This window comes from Engystomops pustulosus, chromosome 11 (genome assembly GCF_040894005.1).
Source record: "Engystomops pustulosus chromosome 11, aEngPut4.maternal, whole genome shotgun sequence".
NCBI classification, from domain to species: Eukaryota; Metazoa; Chordata; class Amphibia; order Anura; family Leptodactylidae; genus Engystomops; species Engystomops pustulosus.
In genome coordinates this window covers 34,340,951-34,363,923 of record NC_092421.1, presented here as the reverse complement: position 1 = coordinate 34,363,923, position 22,973 = coordinate 34,340,951, and the positions used below count along the sequence as shown (strand labels likewise).

The window sequence follows — 22,973 nt, the reverse complement described above, 5'->3', positions numbered from 1 at the left end:
GATAGTTAAGATATATTTGATGGAAAGATGCCTCTTCCACTCCCATTCCCCCCTGCTAGTCTGCTATATCAGGGGATTGTCCCAATCTCCTTTTGGACCTAGAGTATAAGAGTATTGTCTGCCCCACTCCAATTACTTGCTATACCTCTTTGTAGCTTGTTTGCCTCCTGTGGACTTTCAACTCTTTTGATTTGATTGTGTACTGCATTGTTCTCTTTATTTTCATTCTTATATGTATAAATAAGAATGTATGACTATTCTACTTCTTGGTTTGTCCTGTCTCTTGTCCATAGGATAGGCAAATGGGATTGGCTTGGTGGGTCTAACTTTAGGACTTGCTGTCAGTGACTGTTCTTTCCTTTATATCTTGTTGTCAGTTCCTTAATCACAGCAGGATAGTGATATACAAAATGTACATGTTTATCTTTGTAGTAACATATTTTGTTTTTTATTTCTAGGTCAGCCCTACAATAGGCTTCCATTTTTCTTGAATTACTTCTTTGATACATATTTGCTCATTAATGAAGACACTCCAGTTGGTAAGTGAGAAACTAAAAATTCTAAATAATATTTCAGTTAAAATATTTTTAGATTCAAAGGGAACATGTTCTATGATGTATCAAAATTTAACATACAACTTGCTTACACACGCCAGCAGATATTTACATTATCGTGAAAACTCCCATATGTGACAATTGGTTATTTGTTTTAGATTGTAGATAACCTATAAGCACCTGTTCTGCCTCAAGATTGTGAGCTTGCTTAAATGGCTCTAGCTTTATATTTGTATTTATTCCTATTAAATGTGACACAACTAGATTTAGTTTAAGGTGGTTTTTATTTTTCAACGTCGTGTTTTCTGGGTTTTTAATTTTTCACTTAAAGTATTGGCTTTAGGGATGTTCCCTAGAACTTGTGACATGTTATCTTCTGTCTTGCTCACTCCTGTCTTCTGTCTTGCTCACCCTTCAATTCACACTGTATAATTACTTTATGCCATTAAAATACAGCCAGGGGATTTTGCCCTCTTCTCATAAAACGCAGATAATGAGACCTTTATCAAAAGGGAGGGAAGACTGAGCAATAAGATAGTGTTATGCATCAAGGGGGGAGATGGCATGGCTGAGAAGGGCAGACATACTTTGCTGTATCACACTGAGCTGTCTGCTGTGAGATGAAAGGGGTGTGGCTTAGTTTCCAGGGCTTTCTGGAATTTGTACCTGAAGCTCTAGTATGAGGAGATGGGCATAGTTGACCTCAAGTATACACAGAAAGATTTAGGTAAATAAGCAACAGGGTAGCTGTGCCATGCATAGCCATACATGCAAGCTGCCGGGTACAAAGGGTCTCTATATAAATATGTCGAAAAGGCCAAATAAAATAGTTGGTGTCAGAACTCGCAAATTGTACTGATGGGATCAGGTTTCAGGCTTCTTGCTGGAAAACCACACCCAGAGCTGCCTGTGATTGACAGCTCCATTTCTGTTCTTGGGAAAGCTGGGTGTGTCTTTGTAATCGTTTTGTCTGCAGCTGCGGTTTGATTGATGGATGGCTGAGCCAGTCAGGGCTGGAGGTAGTGTCCATTTATGCCTTATATTCTGCCCAACCCCTTTCATTTGGTGCTGGTTCTTTCAGTCTAATCTGTGTGTCTAGTGCTCTTGCCATTGCTTTTCTTGTTATTCTGTGTATTGACTTAAATTTGTACCTTTGCCGCCATCTTGATTTATCGTTTATCTCCTAGTGTGACCCCACCTTCCTGTCTGTCTTGTGTTGGCTTCTGTTACCAGTGTGAACACTGACCTATGTCTGTGTTCCGGTTACCTGTCCGCTCAACGAAGTAGGTTTTCCTGTCTTCTTGTAGGGTCACTCAGGCATCTTCAAATAGGTTCCTGATAGTGGGTTTGCCCTTGTTAGAGCGGTTTATCTGCCTTAGGCAGGGCCTTAGCCCACAGGGACATCACAGGATGAGTTTGCCACCACCTACCTAGTCTGACAGCTAGCGCCAAGCCTGGTTGTGGTTGTGCGGTTGCTGGACAGGTGCTGACAGTTAGCTAATATATGCAAAGGTTAGAGGCTGTGACATGGGTGATTAAAATCAACGACTGTTATGGTGCAAGTGCGCTACAAGAAGCTACCTGGACCAGAAGGGAAATGGGGAGATTGGGGCCAATGATTCTAATATCATAATACCGGGACAGGCAAAAGTACTATAGACTGTTGTACATGATAATAGTCACAAATTCTTGGTGAAATTCAGAGTTCGGCTTGTTATGCTGATGTTTGTGGTGTCATGACTACAGTATATTCATAAATTTAATTTTTTTAAATTTAGCATAAAATGTGAATATTTTTGACATCCCCCTGAAAAGAAAACCTAGTGCGTCTTTAGGGGCAAAAATTAATATAAGACACTGTCTTATTTTCGGGGATACAGGGTAGGGTATATATTTTACTTTTCTGCCAGCGTTGTCAGTCCTGAAATATACAACTACAAAAACTGAACTGAAATGATGTTATTAGTAGTTCTATTCTTGGGTATAAAATTACAAGCCTTCTTGGCCACAGCGTAGAAAATAGCAGTAATCCTAAAGGCACCACTTTCTGTTTTATTCTTATGTTTATAGATGCAAGAAAGGTAAACTTTCCTGACCAACCCAGAAATGGAACAAAAGGTCAAATTCACAAATAGATGTTTACATTCAGCATTACAGAATGGTCTCTTGCTTGTGCATTCTATAAACAAACTAGAAGTACATTTATGGTGGATTGCAATAATGTGAGCTTATTATGGTTTAACTAGTATTTATATTACAATTAGTATTGATGTAATGTCAGTAGTTTTCAAAAGGGTTGTCTCAAGTTTTGTTGTTATTAACTGTTATCTGCAGCTCCATTCATTAGAGGAACGGGACTGCTGTTCTACTAATTGGTGAAAGTTCCAATGGCCAGAGGTCCCAATAGTCAAATGCCCACCAATCCGATTGATATCTATATGTTTTGTGACTATGATCAAGAGCTCCGGCTCAGGTTGAACCATAATGTGAATCTTAATATGCTCCAATAAACATTTGAAGTTTTAACAGAGGAATCACAGATCATCTTTTTATCTTGTGCTAATTGGATTGTTATTGTTCAGTGTTAATAGATAGAATTGTATTTGTGTAAATGCATAACTCTGGTCCAAGAACAAAACATTGTTGGGGAAAAAATTTACTTGCAGTGAATAGTTAAATGAAATACGATCAGTTTCTCCCACTTGTCATGTGCTGACTCTGCTGGGAATCCTAGAAAGAGTCCACTCAATGGAACACCCACACAATCCTACTAAGACAAAAAAGAAAGAAAATTGAAATATACCCTTCTTTGGTGATCCTTTCCTTTTTGCAGTCTGCTGACTCTTTATTTGTGCCCCTTTCACATCTGTTTCACACGTGTTTTTGACATGCAGAACTCGAAATGCACTCTGACCCATTGTATCCATTGGGTTTTGTCATACTTGCATTTTTTACACGTATACATGTGCTTTGCTCTACTTTTGCAAGTCAGGCTCAATGTGGGTGCCATGCATGTTTGGGTTGCTAGGTGAAACAAAGGTAGGAAGTAGCATGTGGGTACCTACTGAAGAATCATTTGATTTGAAATATGCAGGTGAAAATCACAGATAATGCATTGCACTCTGACGTGATTTGTAATGCAAGTGTGAAGGATATCTAGGTCTTGTGTTGGAACCCATGTTTAGCACATGGCCAGGTACAGAAGAATTAGGGGTGAGCATCCATTACTAGTGTTGAGCAGACCCAAATGCCACTTTGTAAAGTCACCAGCTGCATTTAAATTATCTGTGACCACACGCAACATTTTGGGAAGAATAGTTGGTCTCCAATTACATCATCAGGATTGACAACCCTCCTCAAAATGGCTGGGAGCGTCTACGGGTAATTTTGATAACCCTGGCAATTTTGCCAGCTGAATTTAAACAGTTAATGCCCCGGATGTATGCCAACACTGAATGGATACGTGTGTGTAACTGGTTGGCGCGCAGGTTCTTGTCCACTCATGGTGTGGTGAGACAATGAGGCATATTTACCGTATATACTTGTGTAAAAGCCAAGGTACCTAATTTTAACACAAAAAATTGGGAAAAACTATTGACTCGAGTATAAGCCGAGGGTAGGAAATGCATTGGTCCCAGCCTGCCCCTAGTATACAGCCAGCCAGTGTATGCCCCTAATATACAGCCTGCAGCCCCCTGCCCTCCAGTATACAGCAAGCAGCCCCCTGTCTCCCAGTATACAGCCAGCAGCCCCTTCCCCCTTAGTATACAGCCAACAGTTCCCTGTCCCCTAGTATACAGCCAGCAGCCCCCTGTCCCCTAGTATACAGCCAGCAGCCTCCTGTCCTCTAGTGTACAGCCAGAAGCCCTCTGTCCCCTAGTATACAGCCTGCAGCCCCTAGTATACAGCCCCTCATGCAGTATACAGCCCCTGCCCAGCCTATAAGAAAAGTGTACTCATCTTCCGACACCCCCCAGGGAGGTTCTCTTCTGTCCATTGATGCTCTGGCTCCCTCTATCTGTGCGGTGCCGTCTCTCGAGCTGTGACGGCTCGCTGACATCAGTGTGTGCCGATGGCGGTGTACACTCTAGAACGTAACCAAGCCGCTGACATGACAGCTCGAGAGAGAGACGGCACCGCACAGATAGAGAGAGCCATAGCCGGAACATTGATGGACAGAAGAGGACCAACCGGGGGCGTTGGAAGGTGAGTACATTTTTTTTTTATAGACCCGAGTATAAGCAGAGTTAGGGGTTTTCAGCACATTTTTTGTGCTGAAAAACTCGGCTTCTACTCAAGTATATATTCGGTACTTACAAAGTCACTGGAGTGCACTAAAAGTGCATTGTCCATCTATTATGCTGCTTGCGGCGATTCACTAAGATTGTTCGCCAGAAATCATTAATCTGACGCTTCCCCACTCAGGTTTGACAGAGTTCCCCTCTTGTGGTGCATTGTTAACATAGGGTGTGTGACACAATTTGAAAGTTAAATATGGCACTCGGTCCGAATCAGTCAGTGTCCGATGGCACTCCCCCTAATTTGTGTCACAAAAGGGTCGCGCGTGCTACAATCGCAAGCTGTTATAGCCATGAAGATCGTGAACAGCCCGACAAAAGTGCAAAGCAGTACAAATCCCTTAGTAAGTGTGCTCCAATGTGTTCTCACCACTCTGTGACTAGGTGCCATAGAACTCTATGGAGTCTATGATCTGGTTGCAAATTGTGCAGCCAGATCATAGCCCCCATTACAATTGTAATGATGAGACTGCTAATTTGCTGAACCAGTCATGTGACTCCTGACTCTTTTGGAGCTGCTGGGATAGTAGACAAAGAATCCTGGGGGCTTGTAGAAGATACAAGTCAAACAGTGTATATCATATGTTTATAGAACTAATTACTACCAATGTTGCTGATCACCGGCATCATGACTTTAAGCCATGAATTGCCAATCGTGTGTGAGCTATGACCAAAGCCATATAAATATGGACTATTGTACATTTCCATTTTGAAGGAATATTAATGGTAAACTTCAAATGTCTGTGAGGTTATGAGATAAGGATTAAAAAGATTTATAGTTGGGAACTGTGTGAGGTTTACCATGAACCTTTACTAAAACTCTGACTTTAGGTAATAAATGCACTGTTGTGTGTAAAATGAACAGTACATTTGCATGCCTCTCTAAATGAAATCCCTTCGCTATTGTATCTCCGCTGCTTGAGGGTAATATTTTATATAGAAATGTTTCTGCTAAAATTAGCTTTTTCTTAGCTCCAATCAACTTTGTTCACACTGTCCTTTACTGCCTGCGAAATCACTTTACCCAATGTTCTAAAGGTTTAGGGTTATATACAGTTTACTGTGCAGGAAATTAGAAGCCTGTTACATTGACTTGCAAAGTTTTTAAGGCATATTGTTCATTTTCATCTCGCTGTTCTGCTTAACTGATTCTCATTTACTATAGCTCCAAGATATTGCTTGGGAAATATACACCGCAGTCATCTTATTAAAGGATGCATGCTACTGATTTTGTAACAAAATAGCATTTGATGTATTTTATCCCAGATCTATGAAAGACGTGACTCCGTTCTGTGTGGAAAGCCTCAGTTGAGGGAATCATGGCACAATAAAGAAGAATCAAGCTTATTAATAATAATGTACTTTTTATGGTGTATTAAATAAAACTTGTAAACCTAGTACAGTATCACACCGCTGGTGAATAGAATGGAGTGGAAATCTCTTTAGGAAACTGGTGCACTAGTTGTGTTAGAATTGCATGTGTGTACATGGTTGGCCTGCAACTAGTGATATGACTAGTGGTAGACTATTAACTGTTTAAATGTCGTCATTGGGATCACGATCCTCCCAAAAAAGAATTGGGGCACGCAGCTTCACCGGCATGTAAGCCACAAAGTTGACTGTAGCATTTAAACCGTTAACACCCATAATCAGTGCCAGAACTGATCCAGAGTGTTGCTAAGGATGTTTTTCGGATGTGGCTTTGGTACCCGGTTCCAAACAGAATTTTAATTAAACAATCTGTAATCGTTTAATTCTTCTTGATGGCCATTTTCTTTCCAACACAGGAGGAAATACCCCTATAAACCTTTGTGTTCACATGGTCTTCTCGTGGCACTCTCATACAGATTCTTTTTTTTTTAAACAAGTTTTAGCAATGTTTCCAAGAACAAACAAGTGGAGTGTGCTGGAAACATTAAGCTCACCTCTAACAAGATAAGAGAGGGGGAGGCCCAGGAAAAGGAAAGCAGAGTCAACAAACCTAGTGAAGTACAGTATGTAGATGTTGATGAGCATATTTGATGTGCAGAGGATATATCTGATTCTATTACCTTACGCTGAGGCTGCATCATTGAGTGAGATGGAGGGAAAAGCTATGGTATAGGTTCAGGTCCAGAATGAAAATGCATCTATAACCACAAAGAATCAATAATAATCTTCATGTCTTGGTCTTTCTTGGAAAGCAGTGCCCTTTTTGTTGTGTCCAAAATTTTGTGTCCATTGAAGGAACGCAAATCTATACAGCTGTACTACAAATTTCATCATGTTGAGCCATGTATTCATTAATCTTAAGGAATAAGGATAAGTAGTAGGTGTTATAAAATAGTAGCATCTTGGGCATTTTGTAATCCAATCTAACTGGAAAAGCATTTTCTTTCATTTTTCTGATATGCCTTTAAATCTTGAAGGCAATTAGTCTGTTATTGGTTGAAAGGCAGAGGGAACTTACTTTATGTTGCACAATTCACAACTTTGTCTCAATGGGGGACTTTTATCAATGCTTTTACACAAGTTTTCTGGGTGTTGAGGGGTGGGTAGGGGCCAGTGCGTGGTATTCTAGTCCTAAATGGTTGCAGGAAATAGAGCGGTGGGCCACCGGATACATCAGGAGCCCATCCCACCTGAGGTATGCGGCTCCGTGGAAGGGGCAGGTCTTACATCACACACCATCATTTTTGATAAATGTCCCTCATTGTGTTCATTCCAATTTGTAGCTTTGTCTTTTTTATTGTGTTATTTTGTTTACTATTTTAGGCAATAATAATCTACAAATAATCCATAGACAAGAGTATTTGCTTTTTTCCCAGTATGTCAACCATTATTTTAGACTTGTTGCAGAATGATATATTTTCCATTTTCAACAAATAAAAGTAAAATATGGGGAGATACATAAAGCTTAATTTAGTAATGTATTATCTGCCAATAGATTGTGGTATATACAATAAAGACTATATTTAGAAAGTGAGAAAGTAGTCTAGCATAATCTGTCTAGGGTTCCATTTTTGCATACTGAATGCATTTTTCTACACAGTAATCTAATAATGAACGAAATCTGAAAGCAATTTTGTATCCTCTTTTGTTTTGTTGTATTATGTTCTGCTGCTTTGTGTATGTGGTATGTTTTAGATGAAAGACATATAGATCCTGTAAGCTTTTAAATGCTCTTAACATTTTAGCAGAACACACATAAATATAAGAGCCTGAAAGCTGGAGTATTGTGGCTGAGAAATTGTGTCGTAACATTGAGTTTTCAGTGAAGTGATTCCATTATGGTTTCTGCTGGAAAAAAATGTAAAGGGTCAGTGTAAGATTTATGTACTTGTTTGTTAGGAGGCAAAACTAGTCTTCTAGACATGGATAGATTGTATGAGAAAGTGTTTTGTCTTCAGACACAGAGGGAAAGTAACTGTACTGCCAATTCCGTCTGCAGTGTGTTTTACTTCCTTTGATGCACATGCTTAAAATATTGCGGCACATTTACTAAAAACTGTGCAAGCTGCACTATATGCAGTTTTCCTGTGTAGTGTGCAGAGGGATCCCGATTTAGGATTTGTGTTTCATGTTCTTCCTGAATCTGGTGCACATGCACACTGCTTCGACAGAGCATCAACTTTTTATAGCTCCTTTAATATAGCGCGTGCAACACATTTCTGTTGGACTCTGCATGATCACTTTGGTGCATGGTTTGACAGAGAACTGGAATGCCCCTTTCAGAGCAGAAATTTGTGTCCTGTGCAACACATATGTGGCGCAGACAGTTCTAAAATAGATGTGCCAAAAAACTACCAAAAAAGGACCTTGGTAAATGTGCCCCCATTATGTTCTATTTTCCCTATAAATGTGTAGATTATGTCAGAATGATAAATCCCCGCCCCCTATGTCTTCGAGCAGTTAAAAATGTTCCTCTAGTTGACTGAACAGTTGCAGCACTTCTAATTTCCAATGAGTTTTCATATGTTAGTATATGTTTAATCTAAGACTTTAACTTTCTGTCCACAAAGAGCAAGTTCACTGTCCAGGTGTAGTTAGGGGTGCCCCAATAATATGCTGGGACAGTAAGGCACCATAGAGGTGTCACCATGTGTTAGTGCTCTATGAAAGGAGGGTAAGGTATGGTGCACCCCAATGGGAAAGTCCAGGGAGTCGGGGTCTGCAGTGAATAGTCTTCTTCTTTACATTTATTGTATATAATTCTATAGCAGCAAAGTTTTAAAGTGTAAACAACTTCCCAGAAAACACCTGTCATTCTAAAGCCCAAGCTGTCTGCTTGCCTGGTAAACAAGTCTTCTTTTCTTCTGCAAAACAATGTATACTATAGCTGTGGAAAATGACTGGTTTCTCTTTAGTTAGATATGATCAGAAATGTCTCTCAATGTTCATTAACCCTTTCTACTAGTCTATAGTACAGAATGTATATAACAAAACACTATGGGGCAGATTTACTTACCCGGTCTGTCCGGGATTCATTAAGGCAGTTCCTCCGAGTTTGCAAAGGTGAAATATTCAAATGTTTAAAGTGCAATGGTCCTTTGATCCAGGGCACTACACAGGAATAGCCGAGAAACCTGATGTATCCATATGTCAAGAGAGATTCCAAGTAATTCCCATCACATTGATTGAAATATCTTTTTAGGCTCCATGCACACAATTGTTTGGTGTTTGTTCGTAAATTGTCCATGTTTTTTTTTTTTTTCCTTCTGACGGCACCCATTCATTTAAATGGAAACATGCATATGAACATGTTTTTCAGACTATTGGTATTTTTCATAGACCTCATGAAAAATATGGATGCCACATAGGTGTCATCATTTTCCATCCATACTTGTGGATCTTGTGACCTTTGAAGAGTTCCCATTATTTCTATTTTTTTAACTGTGTATCGCTAAAGCAGACATATGGTTCATCAACTAAATACACACTGATGACAAACAGAAAGTTGCAATTTCTGGCCGTGTACCAGGAATATGCAATTTTTTCATCTTGTACTCCAGAGAACTGGCTTACAAGGCGTAATACATATCCCCAATGTCAGTGTTCCAGTAACAGAGACTATTCCACTATTTATGTGGCTTTTTATTTCTGCAGCTGTTGTTAATGCATGGCTGACTTTCTAAGCACTAATAATACAAAGAGAATTCTAATGTGAAGTAAAGAGATCATGCCCATTAGAATTACTTAAACAAGTCAATTTAGCTTGTCAGGTGGTGTTGTGTCAAAATGTTCAGATATCATTAGAATGGATTGGACCTGTGAAGGCTCAGTCTCTAGCAGAAGTCTATTCTAATTAGCATCTGGACAAAAGACCAGTATGTCCCATCTGCTCCACTACATCCCGAAGAAAATATACATTTACATTCTTCAACTATACTACATATTCACATCAGCAAAATTTTAGGCAAATCTCTTCTAGGATGCAATTGTATTCTGGTCATGTGCTAGATGCAAAATAGTTTTTTTTTTGGGCATGTCCGGGTGGTCCCCAGGTTACTTACAAGATAGGTTCCTTGGCTTTGTACTTAAATTGAATTTTATAATTGTAGATCCAGACAAAATTTTGTATTTTCAACATTTTTTGCTCTAATGTCAGCAAGGATTATCAATAAAGTTTCATTACAGACACTTTACCGTTGATTTTTGCAGCCTGGGACTATAGTAAAGCATCCAGAGTTCAAAGTGGGCAGCGTAACCATCTGTAACTAGGGGTCATCTGTAAGTCGGGTGTCCTTAAGTAGGGGAGTGGCTGTATGTGAAAAAGCAAGTTACTGAGCATTGCTAATATTCGTAGCAGAGACTTTATTTCAGTTTAATTATTTTCTCCAATTTCCATATGGAGAATTGTGTAGTAATTGGTTACTTGAATCTTTCCAAAATATAAATTAATGGGGTTGTCCACTTTACGCACATTCCAGCAAATAATTAATATTATTTGTGTAATGAAAAGTTATTATATTTCCCAATATACTTTCTGTATAAATTCTTCATGGTTTCCAAGAGCTTTTACAATTGTTTCCATTAGTGTTGAGCTAACCCATTTGGGTTCACCGAGTTTAACTGAACCTTAAACAAAAGTTTAGTTCAGATGCCTAAACCCAAACGCCTACCGTAACAGTAGCATCGATTGGGTGTGTTAACCTTTTTGATGAGGCCGGTGGCACTTAATGGAATGGGTCAGCTCATCACTAGTTAACACCCATGATCGGTACTGGCACCAGAGACGTCATTTGGCAGCATTTAAATAGCTAACGCCAGTTGGAGAGAGTCCAAACACAAAGCCCAACTGTTTGGTATGGACTCAAATACTGCAGTATGCTCAACTATAAGAATGTAGGGGGTGGTTAAGCTTGTAAAACCTAACTAGACAGCAAGTCACTTCATATGTCACTGACAGTGAAGGAAGAAAACTTTCAGTCCGTGTTAAAACAAATGCAGAAGTGGATTATTTGTGCCATTTTCATAAGAAGTTCTATTCATTTTTATTTGCATAAGAGTAAAATGACTTTTGACAAACAACTTTTTATACAGGGAAAATTAACATATAACTAATTTTAAGGATAAGCATGGAATATAAAGTGATCTATTTTGCAATGTATTATTATATTTTACTAGAGGTCTTCGTTTTAAAAGAACTTATTATTTCCATGACTCTCCACCAGGGATCACATGCTATTCCATTATCGGTAACAGCCTGAAAATGGCCACTATGCTACTTTACTGTCAGTCATATTATTTTAAAAGTATATATAAACTCTGCCAATATATTTATTTTTCTGTACAAAATTTTCATAGGTTTTTTTTAGTCATTTATCTTCCATAATTCTTGCGATTTGTATGATTTTTTTTTAAACCGAATAGAATGTGTACTCATGAAAGAACATATAGCTGTAGCCATATAATGAACTAGCGCGTGATTTGTATGGTTTACTGTGTTTTATGTAAAACAATATAATTACTTGAACTCTTTTGAACTTAAGCACTGTGACACATGGAGACCTAAGCTAAAGGAACTCTTTAGAAGTAGTTCGCTTTTCTCAAGTCCCATAAACAGTTAATCATTAGTTGTATATATTGTTTTTGGCCAGCTGTAGGACACCATGGGCCTTTTACAAACACAACTGTCTCTAGATGTAGTTCACTGTTCACATTAAACCATAAATTAACATGGCACTAACCATTTAGTGCAACTCAAATCGCCAATTACTTTCTATGCTACACTACTATGGTAATTTCCTTAACAGAAAATGACCAAACAATGGTTACTCTAGTTTTATTGTCAATGAGGTTTTTACTCAAGCATTCAATAGACACAGATGTCAGGAACTGAAATGGGCAATAGGATGCAAATTACACAATTAAGACCTTCCAAGCAACGTTGTGTTAAGTTGTGGCTCATAAAATCACACCACCATGTTCCTATTTTATAGAAATGGTGTAAACCTCTTCCTTTTTATTGCTTGTAAGTGTTTTTAGGAGAAAATGCTGAACTGTAAATGGCTACTGTACCTAATACAATTCAGAATTTAAGTTTTGCTCCATTACATATTGATATAAAATTAATAATTTATAACAAAATCACAGGGGGGGGGGGGGATCTAGCAAGGCTTGCACTGTAGTATGGCCAGGAATTGCCGCTCTCCCTGCCCCCCTTAAACCACCTACGTGCCCCCTCCATTTGCAGTTGAAAGAACATGCAGTGGGCACCCCTAGCTGCAGCACAATTCTACGCCAGGCTGCACAGGATGGTATATCTGGCGTGACCTTGGGGGCAGGGATAACATAAACCGCTAGTGCAAAGTCTTAAGTGTCCCACTAATTATTGGATGTTTCTTGTTGGAATGTTCAAAGTAATTTTTTGCAATTGCGAGAAGCAGAAGGCATCAGACCAGGAAACGCAACTTCAGGTCATACATGTTTTATTTTCAATACATCCGCAAATACATCATGGCGTGTTTTGGCTTTGGGCAAAAACCTTCTGCTTTCCTGGGAAATCCTATGGTTTGAGGCTACACCAGGACCTCCTCCAAGCCATTCCTTCCTGTTGTTGTTAATCTCAGTCCTTTTTTGATAAAAAAAACGGAATCATTTTCACAGCTTGATAGTTGCATTCACGTTTGGGTATTGCATGGGATTTTGGTTACATGCTGCACTGGATCAGTAGAACATTTGTAGAATTGTCTTGCTGGGTTTCAAAATTTTTAGTCAACATGTTAAATACTCCAGGAGGTAAGGTTGACTGATGTTGTTTTTTTTTTACCAAACCTGAGCTGCTCTTGGTCAATAGTAATACCATCTAGGGTGCTCACCTAGGGTTGCTTCAGCCACTTCTATAATGATGTCCCTCTGTCTATAATGATTCATTCTGTTCGTAGGGCAATACCTTTCTCAGAAATTGTCTCCTGACTACCCACAACTGCTGGGGTAGTGTGAACACTGTCTAGCATCTGCATTACATTTACAAAAAGGTGTAATTATTCAGTCTAAAACTGTATTTTATCCTTTTGTAAGACAACTACATTACGCTGGACTTGTAGAGACGGCAGACAGATCAACAAGAATTCTTGTACAACAATTCTTGGTCTCTCTGTTAAGCTTACAGATTATGGGTTTTTAAAAACTGTGATTTGCATTGGTGCCCAACTAGGATGACCACCTGTGGTTGCATAACATTGCTTCTTCCACAGGGGTAATGTTTCCTTAATGCTTTTTTGGATATAGGGTTTCTATGATGTACTTAAAACCTTTGGCCACTGGAACCTTAGACAAGTCTCTGGCTCTAGTGTTAAAGTGTATTTCTAGTGCCTTACCTGGTTAGATATGTCCATATTTATGAAACCGTTTTTTATTATGGCAGATCTTAATGCAAGTAAAAATTTTACAGAAATTTAGCCAAATATTGCATTAGTAATTTTAGGGTTCCTCTGGTATTTACCATGTAAACACATTTTAGTTTGCTTAGAAGATAATTGAGTCTCATCAAACAGATGATTGTAAGTCAGGAGCACTCACTTTTTGTTAACAAGTCCAATATAAGTGATTTATCTTAGTGTTAGGATGAAGTGTGTACAAGGCATTAAACTTTTTCACTAAGCTTTCTTGCCACAAAACAGCATGGTCATTTATGTGGAAATCCTGTGCAGAATCTCCACTGATTTCAAAGGGGTTTTTGAAGATTAAAATGTGCACTACATGTTCTTATGCATAATTTGGGTGAGATTTGTTGAAATCCCTTCCCCCTATGTTGCTCATGATGATAAAACTCTCTCCATGCTTATATGGGATATACCAGACTGAAACACTCACCTGAACTCACCACATTAAGCAAGTTTGTTGAATGAAACTTGTTCATGGGCAATGGAATGAAAGGTTACCTGTCACCATTTTAAGCCCCCTCAGGTAGGGTATGAAAGGTCCTTTCTAGAATTCCCTCTTTTATGCGAAATCTCACTCATTTAATTCTAAAACAAAATCTCCTCCAATAAAATGAGCAGTGAAAGAGTCAAGTTTAGAGTCTGTAGGGGGAGTGTTACTGCAGACCCTGCTATCTTTGGTTTTCTAGTAGCTATGTACCATAGAACTGAAGATTTGGACTTTTGAAGTGACACTCCTCCTGCAGCCTCTAAACTTAGCTCAGGCAAAATATGACTTTCTTAAAGGCGTGTCTTTTCTGATTTGTTTCTATTTAGCTTCCTATAATGTCTTATAGGACCATGTATGTCTTATTTAAGCAGCATTTAATTCCTGATGCATATTTTACACCTCATTGAGGTTGTATTGGAATCTAGATTTTAGTATGTCCACCAATATTCTTTTTGTAGATTGATGGTTAAGTTAGTTTTAGGTTTGTCTCCTTGATGATTTGTCATGCCATGCGCTGAATGCACTGATTAAAATTCTGTTTTAAAGGGGCACCGATCACAGGTGTAACTCCATTTAAACTACTGTGGCCGTACATGCATCGGGGTGACAAAGCTTTCCAAAATTGTGGCACCCAGCCCCACAGCCATTTCAATGCAGCTGGCGAGTTTGGCAAACAATTAAAGAACATTTAAAGAGTTATCAGTTGAGTTTGGGTCCGCTCAACAGTACTGATATATTTTATATTGATACATTGTTTCTTTGGGTACATTTTCTTTTGTATTAATTGTAAAATATGATTCTGCTCATTTTCACATTGGAGGAGATTTTTCCTAGATAAACAGCTGAAAATTGACATAAAAGTGGAATTCTAGAAATTACATTCCCTACCTTAGGGGGCTAGTAGTTTAATGTGATAAAGCCTGGTGAAAGGTTGCCTTTTAATTACAGTAAGCTAGCCACAAGCAATCTCAAAACCGCTAACCCGTTGCAAGTTTTCCATACATGTTCCCAGCCAATAATTTCTTCTTTTTCTCTATACCTGTCCAGGAAATGTCAATCTTAATATATATATATATATATATATATATATTTTTTTTTTTTTACTTTGACTTTTGAAGTATCTTACTGTGAGACTATGAACTCCACAGAATGATATAAAATACAAGGAATATCATGGTTGAACTACATGCACCAAAATGCTTTGTTGTGGCTACTATGGCTTTATGGTGCCATCACTGTATATCTCTCCACTACCTGTAAGACCTCATGCATAAAAAACATTATGGGGACTTTAATCACCTAATCAGCGTGGTGGACACACACTGTCTCACCGCACTGTGACCATGCACAGAAAAATATAGGACATGGCCTATATCTTGCCATATTATGGCGCCAGCTGTTCGGCACCTTGCTGGATGCTCGCCCAGTATCATTTGTTCATATGTAGAGATGAGCGAACACTAAAATGCTCGGGTACTCGTTATTCGAGACGAACTTTTCCCGATGCTCGAGTGCTCGTCTCGAATAACGAACCCCATTGAAGTCAATGGGAGACTCGAGCATTTTTCAAGGGGACCAAGGCTCTGCACAGGGAAGCTTGGCCAAACACCTGGGAACCTCAGAAAAGGATGGAAACACCACGGAAATGGACAGGAAACAGCAGGGGCAGCATGCATGGATGCCTCTGAGGCTGCATAATCGCACCATTATGCCAAAATTATGGGCAACAGCATGGCCATGACAGAGTGACAGAATGAAGCTAGATAGCATCTAAAACATCCAATAATTGACCCTGACACTATAGGGGACGGCATGCAGAGGCAGCGGCAGCAGGCTAGAGAGTGTCATGGCGACATACCCTAAATGGACTCAGGCTTCAAACCAATGGGTGGCAGAGAGGAACCAAAGGAGGTGAGCAAGAAGCGCTCAAATAATATCGGTACATGATAAAAGTTTGCCAGTATATTTTGTGGATTACACAGCAGGGTGGCGACAAAGTTAACATGGAAGCCATGAAAACAACCCAAAATTCTGCCTGACACCGCTCGTTTGATAAGGGGACGATGTATGGAGGCAGTGAACTAGTAGTAGATTAAAGGTGCTGCAGTTAAAACTATGTTAGTTGGATCTTGGCATGGAGCTGGCGCTCCGCTGCCAGGCGAGCTTTCGCCAATCCAAGCCCCTGTCTCTAGGCTACTCCCCAAACAGCACTTCTAAGAACCTTTTGTATAAGATCAAGTGTAGTAGCGTTCTTATAAGTTTAGGATATGCCGGGTGAGGGGAATGTAAACAGATGCGCAAGAAGCGCTGAAATAATATCCCTAAATGGTAAAAGTTTGCCAGTATATTTTGTGGATAACACAGCAGGGTGGCGACAAAGTTAACAACTTTGATGTGGAATCCATGAAAACAACCCAAATTTCTGCCTGACACACCTCGTTTGATAAAGGGACGATGTATGGAGGCAGCTATATGGACGACTTTTGGAGGTAGCAATGGAGACAACGTGTGGAGGCTGCTATGGAGACAATTTAATTTGGATAGTGCCTGTATGTGGCAGTCCCAAACATTTTTCAAACCAGAGGAGCAGGTAGGTGGCCCTCCAGTAAAATGGGATAGATTGAGTGCCTGTATGTGGCAGTCCCAAAAATGTTTCAAACCAGAGGAGCAGGTAGGTGGCCCTCCAGTAAAATGGAATAGATTGAGTGCCTGTATGTGGCAGTCCCAAAAATTGTTCAAACCAGAGGAGCAGGTAGGTGGCCCTGCAGTAAAATGGAATAGATTGAGTGCCTGTATGTGGCAGTCCCAAAAATTGTTCAAACCAGAGGAGCAGGTAGGTGGCCCTGCAGTAAAATGGAATAGATTGAGTGCCTGTATGTGGCAGTCCCAAAAATTGTTCAAACCAGAGGAGCAGGTAGGTGGCCCTGCAGTAAAATGGAATAGATTGAGTGCCTGTATGTGGCAGTCCCAAAAATGTTTCAAACCAGAGGAGCAGGTAGGTGGCCCTGCAGTAAAATGGAATAGATTGAGTGCCTGTATGTGGCACTCACAAAAATTGTTTCAAACAGAGGACCGGGTAGGTGGCCCTCCAGAAAAATTAAATGCATAAAGTACTATAGGTAGAGCCAGTGGGCCCTGTCAAAAAATAGCCAGTTTCCTCTGCTTTACTGTACAAAGAGCAGGAGAAGGAGGAAAATGAGGAGGAGGAGGAGGAGTGGATAAATTATTCAGGTTGAGCTTCCTTCACCTGCTGGAGATTGGAAATTAGGAGAAATCCATGCTTTATTCATCTTGATAAGCGTCAGCCTGTCAGCGCTGTCAGTCGACAGGCGTGTACGCTTATCGGTGATGATGCCACCAGCTGCACTGAAAACCCGCTCGGACAAGACGCTAGCGGCAGGGCAGGCAAGAACCTCCAAGGCGTAGAGCGCCAGTTCGTGCCACATGTCCAGCTTTGAAACCCAGTAGTTGTAGGGAGCTGTGTGATCATTTAGGACGATGGTATGGTCAGCTATGTACTCCCTCACCATCTTTCTGTAAAGATCAGCCCTACTCTGCCGAGACTGGGGACAGGTGACAGTGTCTTGCTGGGGTGACATAAAGCTGGCAAAAGCCTTGTAAAGCGTACCCTTGCCAGTGCTGGACAAGCTGCCTGCTCGCCTACTCTCCCTCGCTACTTGTCCCGCAGAACTACGCACTCTGCCGCTAGCGCTGTCAGAAGGGAAATACTGTTTCAGCTTGTGCACCAGGGCCTGCTGGTATTCATGCATTCTCACACTCCTTTCCTCTCCAGGGATGAGAGTGGGAAGATTTTGCTTGTACCGTGGGTCCAGGAGAGTGAACACCCAGTAATCGGTGCTGGAATAAATTCTTTGAACGCGAGGGTCACGGGATAGGCAGCCTAGCATGAAATCTGCCATATGCGCCAGAGTACCAACGCGTAAGAATTCACTCCCCTCACTGGCCTGACTGTCCATTTCCTCCTCCTCCAACTCCTCCAACTCCTCTTCTTCTGCCCATACACGCTGAACAGTGAAGGACTCAACAATGGTCCCCTCTTGTGTCTCGCCAACATTCTCCTCCTCTTCCTCCTCATCCTCCTCCACCTCCACCTCCTCCGATATGCGCTGAGAAACAGACCTCAGGGTGCTTTGGCTATCAACAAGGGAATATTCTTCCCCCGTCTCTTGTGACGAGCGCAAAGCTTCCGACTTCATGCTGACCAGAGAGTTTTTCAACAGGCCAAGCAGCGGGATGGTGAGGCTGATGATGGCGGCATCGCCACTGACCATCTGTGTTGACTCCTCAAAGTTACTCAGCACCTGACAGATATCAGACATCCACGTCCACTCCTCATTGTAGACTTGAGGAAGCTGACTGACCTGACTACCAGTTCTGGTGGAAGTTGACATCTGGCAGTCTACAATCGCTCTGCGCTGCTGGTAAACTCTGGATAACATGGTCAGTGTTGAATTCCACCTCGTGGGCACGTCGCACAACAGTCGGTGAGCGGGCAGTTGGAGGCGGCGCTGCGCTGCCCTGAGAGTGGCAGCATCTGGGCTGGACTTCCTGAAATGCGCACAGATGCGGCGCACCTTCGTGAGCAAATCAGACAGATTGGGGTATGTCTTGAGGAAACGCTGCACTATCAGATTTAACACATGGGCCAGGCATGGCACATGTGTCAGTCTGCCGAGTTGCAGAGCCGCCACCAGGTTACGGCCGTTGTCACACACAACCATTCCCGGCTTGAGGTTCAGCGGTGCCAGCCACAGATCAGTCTGCGCCGTGATGCCCTGTAATAGCTCTTGGGCGGTGTGCCTTTTGTCGCCTAGGCTCAGCAGTTTGAGCACCGCCTGCTGTCGCTTAGCGACGGCACTGCTGCTGTGCCTAGAGCTACCGACTGATGGCGCCGTGCCCACGGATGGTAGTTCGGAGGAGGAGGTGGAGGAGGGGTGGGAGGAGGAGGAGGCATAGTAGGCCTGAAACACCTGGACCGAGGTAGGCCCCGCAATCCTCGGCGTCGGCAGTATATGAGCAGCCCCAGGGTCAGACTCGGTCCCAGCCTCCACCAAGTTAACCCAATGTGCCGTCAGCGATATATAGTGGCCCTGCCCGGCAGCACTCGTCCACGTGTCCGTGGTCAGGTGGACCTTGTCAGAAACGGCGTTGGTCAGGGCACGGATGATGTTGTCTGACACGTGCTGGTGCAGGGCTGGGACGGCACATCGGGAAAAGTAGTGGCGGCTGGGGACCGAATACCGAGGGGCGGCCGCCGCCATGAGGTTGCGAAAGGCCTCGGTCTCTACTAGCCTATAGGGCAGCATCTCCAGGCTAAGCAATCTGGAGATGTGCACATTAAGGGCTTGGGCGTGCGGGTGGGTTGCACTATATTTGCGTTTCCGCTCCAGCGTCTGGGGTATGGAGAGCTGAACGCTGGTGGATGCTGTGGAGGATCGTGGAGGCGACGATGGGGTTTTTGTGCCAGGGTCCTGGGCAGGGGGCTGACTAGCAGCTGACACAGGGGAAGGAGCAGTGGTGTGCACGGCCGGAGGTGAACGGGCTTGTTGCCACTGAGTGGGGTGCTTAGCATTCATATGCCTGCGCATACTGGTGGTAGTTAAGCTAGTAGTGGTGGAACCCCTGCTGAGCCTGGTTTGGCAAATGTTGCACACCACAGTCCGTCGGTCATCCGGTGTTTCCTTAAAGAACCTCCACACTTCTGAAGATCTAGCCCTCGCCGCAAGAGCCCTCACCACGGGAGCTTCACTAGTTGACAGTGGCGCTGATGCACCAGCTCTGGCCCTGCCTCTCCGTCTGGCCCCACCACTGCCTCTTCCAACCTGTTCAGGTCGAGGACTCTCCTCCGTCTCAGAAGCACTGTGTTCACCCGGCCTCTCAACCCAGCTTGGGTCTGTCACCTCATCATCCTCCGATCCCTCAGTCTGCTCCCCCCTCGGACTTCCTGCCCTGACAACAACTTCCCCACTGTCTGACAACCGTGTCTCCTCATCGTCGGACACCTCTTTACACACTTCCACTACGTCAAGAAGGTCATCATCACCCACAGACTGTGACTGGTGGAAAACCTGGGCATCGGAAAATTGCTCAGCAGCAACCGGACAAGTGGTTTGTGACTGTGGGAAGGGTCCAGAAAACAGTTCCTCAGAGTATGCCGGTTCAAATGCCAAATTTTCCTGGGAGGGGGCAGACTGGGGGGGAGGAGGCTGAGGTGCAGGAGCTGGAGGAGTGGCGATTTCGGTGACATGGGTGGACTGCGTGGAAGACTGACTGGTGGTGGACAAATTGCTCGAAGCATTGTCAGCAATCCACGACATCACCTGTTCGCACTGTTCTGGCCTCAACAGTGCTCTACCACGAGTCCCAGTAACTTCAGACATGAACCTAGGGAGTGTAGCTCTGCGGCGTTCCCCTGCTCCCTCATCAGCAGGTGGTGTCTCACCCCGCCCAGGACCACGGCCTCTGACCCCTGCAGTAGTTGGACGCCCACGTCCCCGCCCTCGTCCTCTACCCCTAGCCCTCGGGTTAAACATTTTTAAAATGAGAGTTATAACTTTATTTTTTTTTTTACTTTTTTTTGTTTTTTTTTGTGTTTTTTTTTTTTTTTTGTGTTTTTTTTTTTTTTTTGAGTTTTTAAAACCAAACAATGCTATCCTATTGCTATGGCTATTTTCTAGCCAAGTATCAAAGGAAGCACAGTACTATGCCAGATGAGATGACACTGAGTTATTGCCTAATAGAAATCCAACCCCTACTGAATTTTGCCACTTCGGCCTTTGCTATGGATATGTGCGCCACTAAGCGCAGAACACAGCGGTCGCAAGTCCCACTACAAATTGCTCAGAATTGGCAAGTACATGCACTGCAGAAACTACAGCCACCAGCAGATCAACCAGAAATCAAATATATAGAACGCTACTGTAGGCTTCAAGATCAAGAAGCTGTTTGTATTCTCCTATGGCTATTTTCTAGCCAAGTATCAAAGGAAGCACAGTACTATGCCGGATGAGATGACACTGAGTTATTGCCTAATAGAAATCCAACCCCTACTGAATTTTGCCACTTCGGCCTTTGCTATGGATATGTGCGCCACTAAGCGCAGAACACAGCGGTCGCAAGTCCCACTACAAATTGCTCAGAATTGGCAAGTACATGCACTGCAGAAACTACAGCCACCAGCAGATCAACCAGAAATCAAATATATAGAACGCTACTGTAGGCTTCAAGATCAAGAAGCTGTTTGTATTCTCCTATGGCTATTTTCTAGCCAAGTATCAAAGGAAGCACAGTACTATGCCGGATGAGATGACACTGAGTTATTGCCTAATAGAAATCCAACCCCTACTGAATTTTGCCACTTCGGCCTTTGCTATGGATATGTGCGCCACTAAGCGCAGAACACAGCGGTCGCAAGTCTCACTACAAATTGCTCAGAATTGGCAAGTACATGCACTGCAGAAACTACAGCCACCAGCAGATCAACCAGAAATCAAATATATAGAACGCTACTGTAGGCTTCAAGATCAAGAAGCTGTTTGTATTCTCCTATGGCTATTTTCTAGCCAAGTATCAAAGGAAGCACAGTACTATGCCGGATGAGATGACACTGAGTTATTGCCTAATAGAAATCCAACCCCTACTGAATTTTGCCACTTCGGCCTTTGCTATGGATATGTGCGCCACTAAGCGCAGAACACAGCGGTCGCAAGTCCCACTACAAATTGCTCAGAATTGGCAAGTACATGCACTGCAGAAACTACAGCCACCAGCAGATCAACCAGAAATTAAATATATAGAACGCTACTGTAGGCTTCAAGAAGCTGTTTGTATTCTCCTATGGCTATTTTCTAGCCAAGTATCAAAGGAAGCACAGTACTATGCCAGATGAGATGACACTGAGTTATTGCCTAATAGAAATCCAACCCCTACTTAATTTTGCCACTTCAGCCTTTGCTATGGATATGTGCGCCACTAAGCGCAGAACACAGCGGTCGCAAGTCTCACTACAAATTGCTCAGAATTGGCAAGTACATGCACTGCAGAAACTACAGCCACCAGCAGATCAACCAGAAATCAAATATATAGAACGCTACTGTAGGCTTCAAGAAGCTGTTTGTATTCTCCTATGGCTATTTTCTAGCCAAGTATCAAAGGAAGCACAGTACTATGCCAGATGAGATGACACTGAGTTATTGCCTAATAGAAATCCAACCCCTACTGAATTTTGCCACTTCAGCCTTTGCTATGGATATGTGCGCCACTAAGCGCAGAACACAGCGGTCGCAAGTCTCACTACAAATTGCTCAGAATTGGCAAGTACATGCACTGCAGAAACTACAGCCACCAGCAGATCAACCAGAAATCAAATATATAGAACGCTACTGTAGGCTTCAAGAAGCTGTTTGTATTCTCCTATGGCTATTTTCTAGCCAAGTATCAAAGGAAGCACAGTACTATGCCAGATGAGATGACACTGAGTTATTGCCTAATAGAAATCCAACCCCTACTGAATTTTGCCACTTCAGCCTTTGCTATGGATATGTGCGCCACTAAGCGCAGAACACAGCGGTCGCAAGTCTCACTACAAATTGCTCAGAATTGGCAAGTACATGCACTGCAGAAACTACAGCCACCAGCAGATCAACCAGAAATCAAATATATAGAACGCTACTGTAGGCTTCAAGAAGCTGTTTGTATTCTCCTATGGCTATTTTCTAGCCAAGTATCAAAGGAAGCACAGTACTAT

The 22,973-nt window shown here is 42.2% G+C and overlaps 1 protein-coding gene across 4 annotated transcripts in view; it reads left to right on the top strand.

Annotated features, from left to right (window-relative positions):
- The window catches only part of CDH23 (cadherin related 23), a 708,444-nt gene that overhangs the window by 108,406 nt on the left and 577,065 nt on the right, over positions 1–22,973 (top strand). For all 4 annotated transcript variants that reach the window (XM_072131217.1, XM_072131214.1, XM_072131213.1 and 1 more), the window contains exon 3: positions 459–539. In XM_072131217.1, the coding sequence (XP_071987318.1) occupies positions 459–539 (81 nt within the window). The remainder of the gene's footprint in view (positions 1–458; positions 540–22,973) is intronic.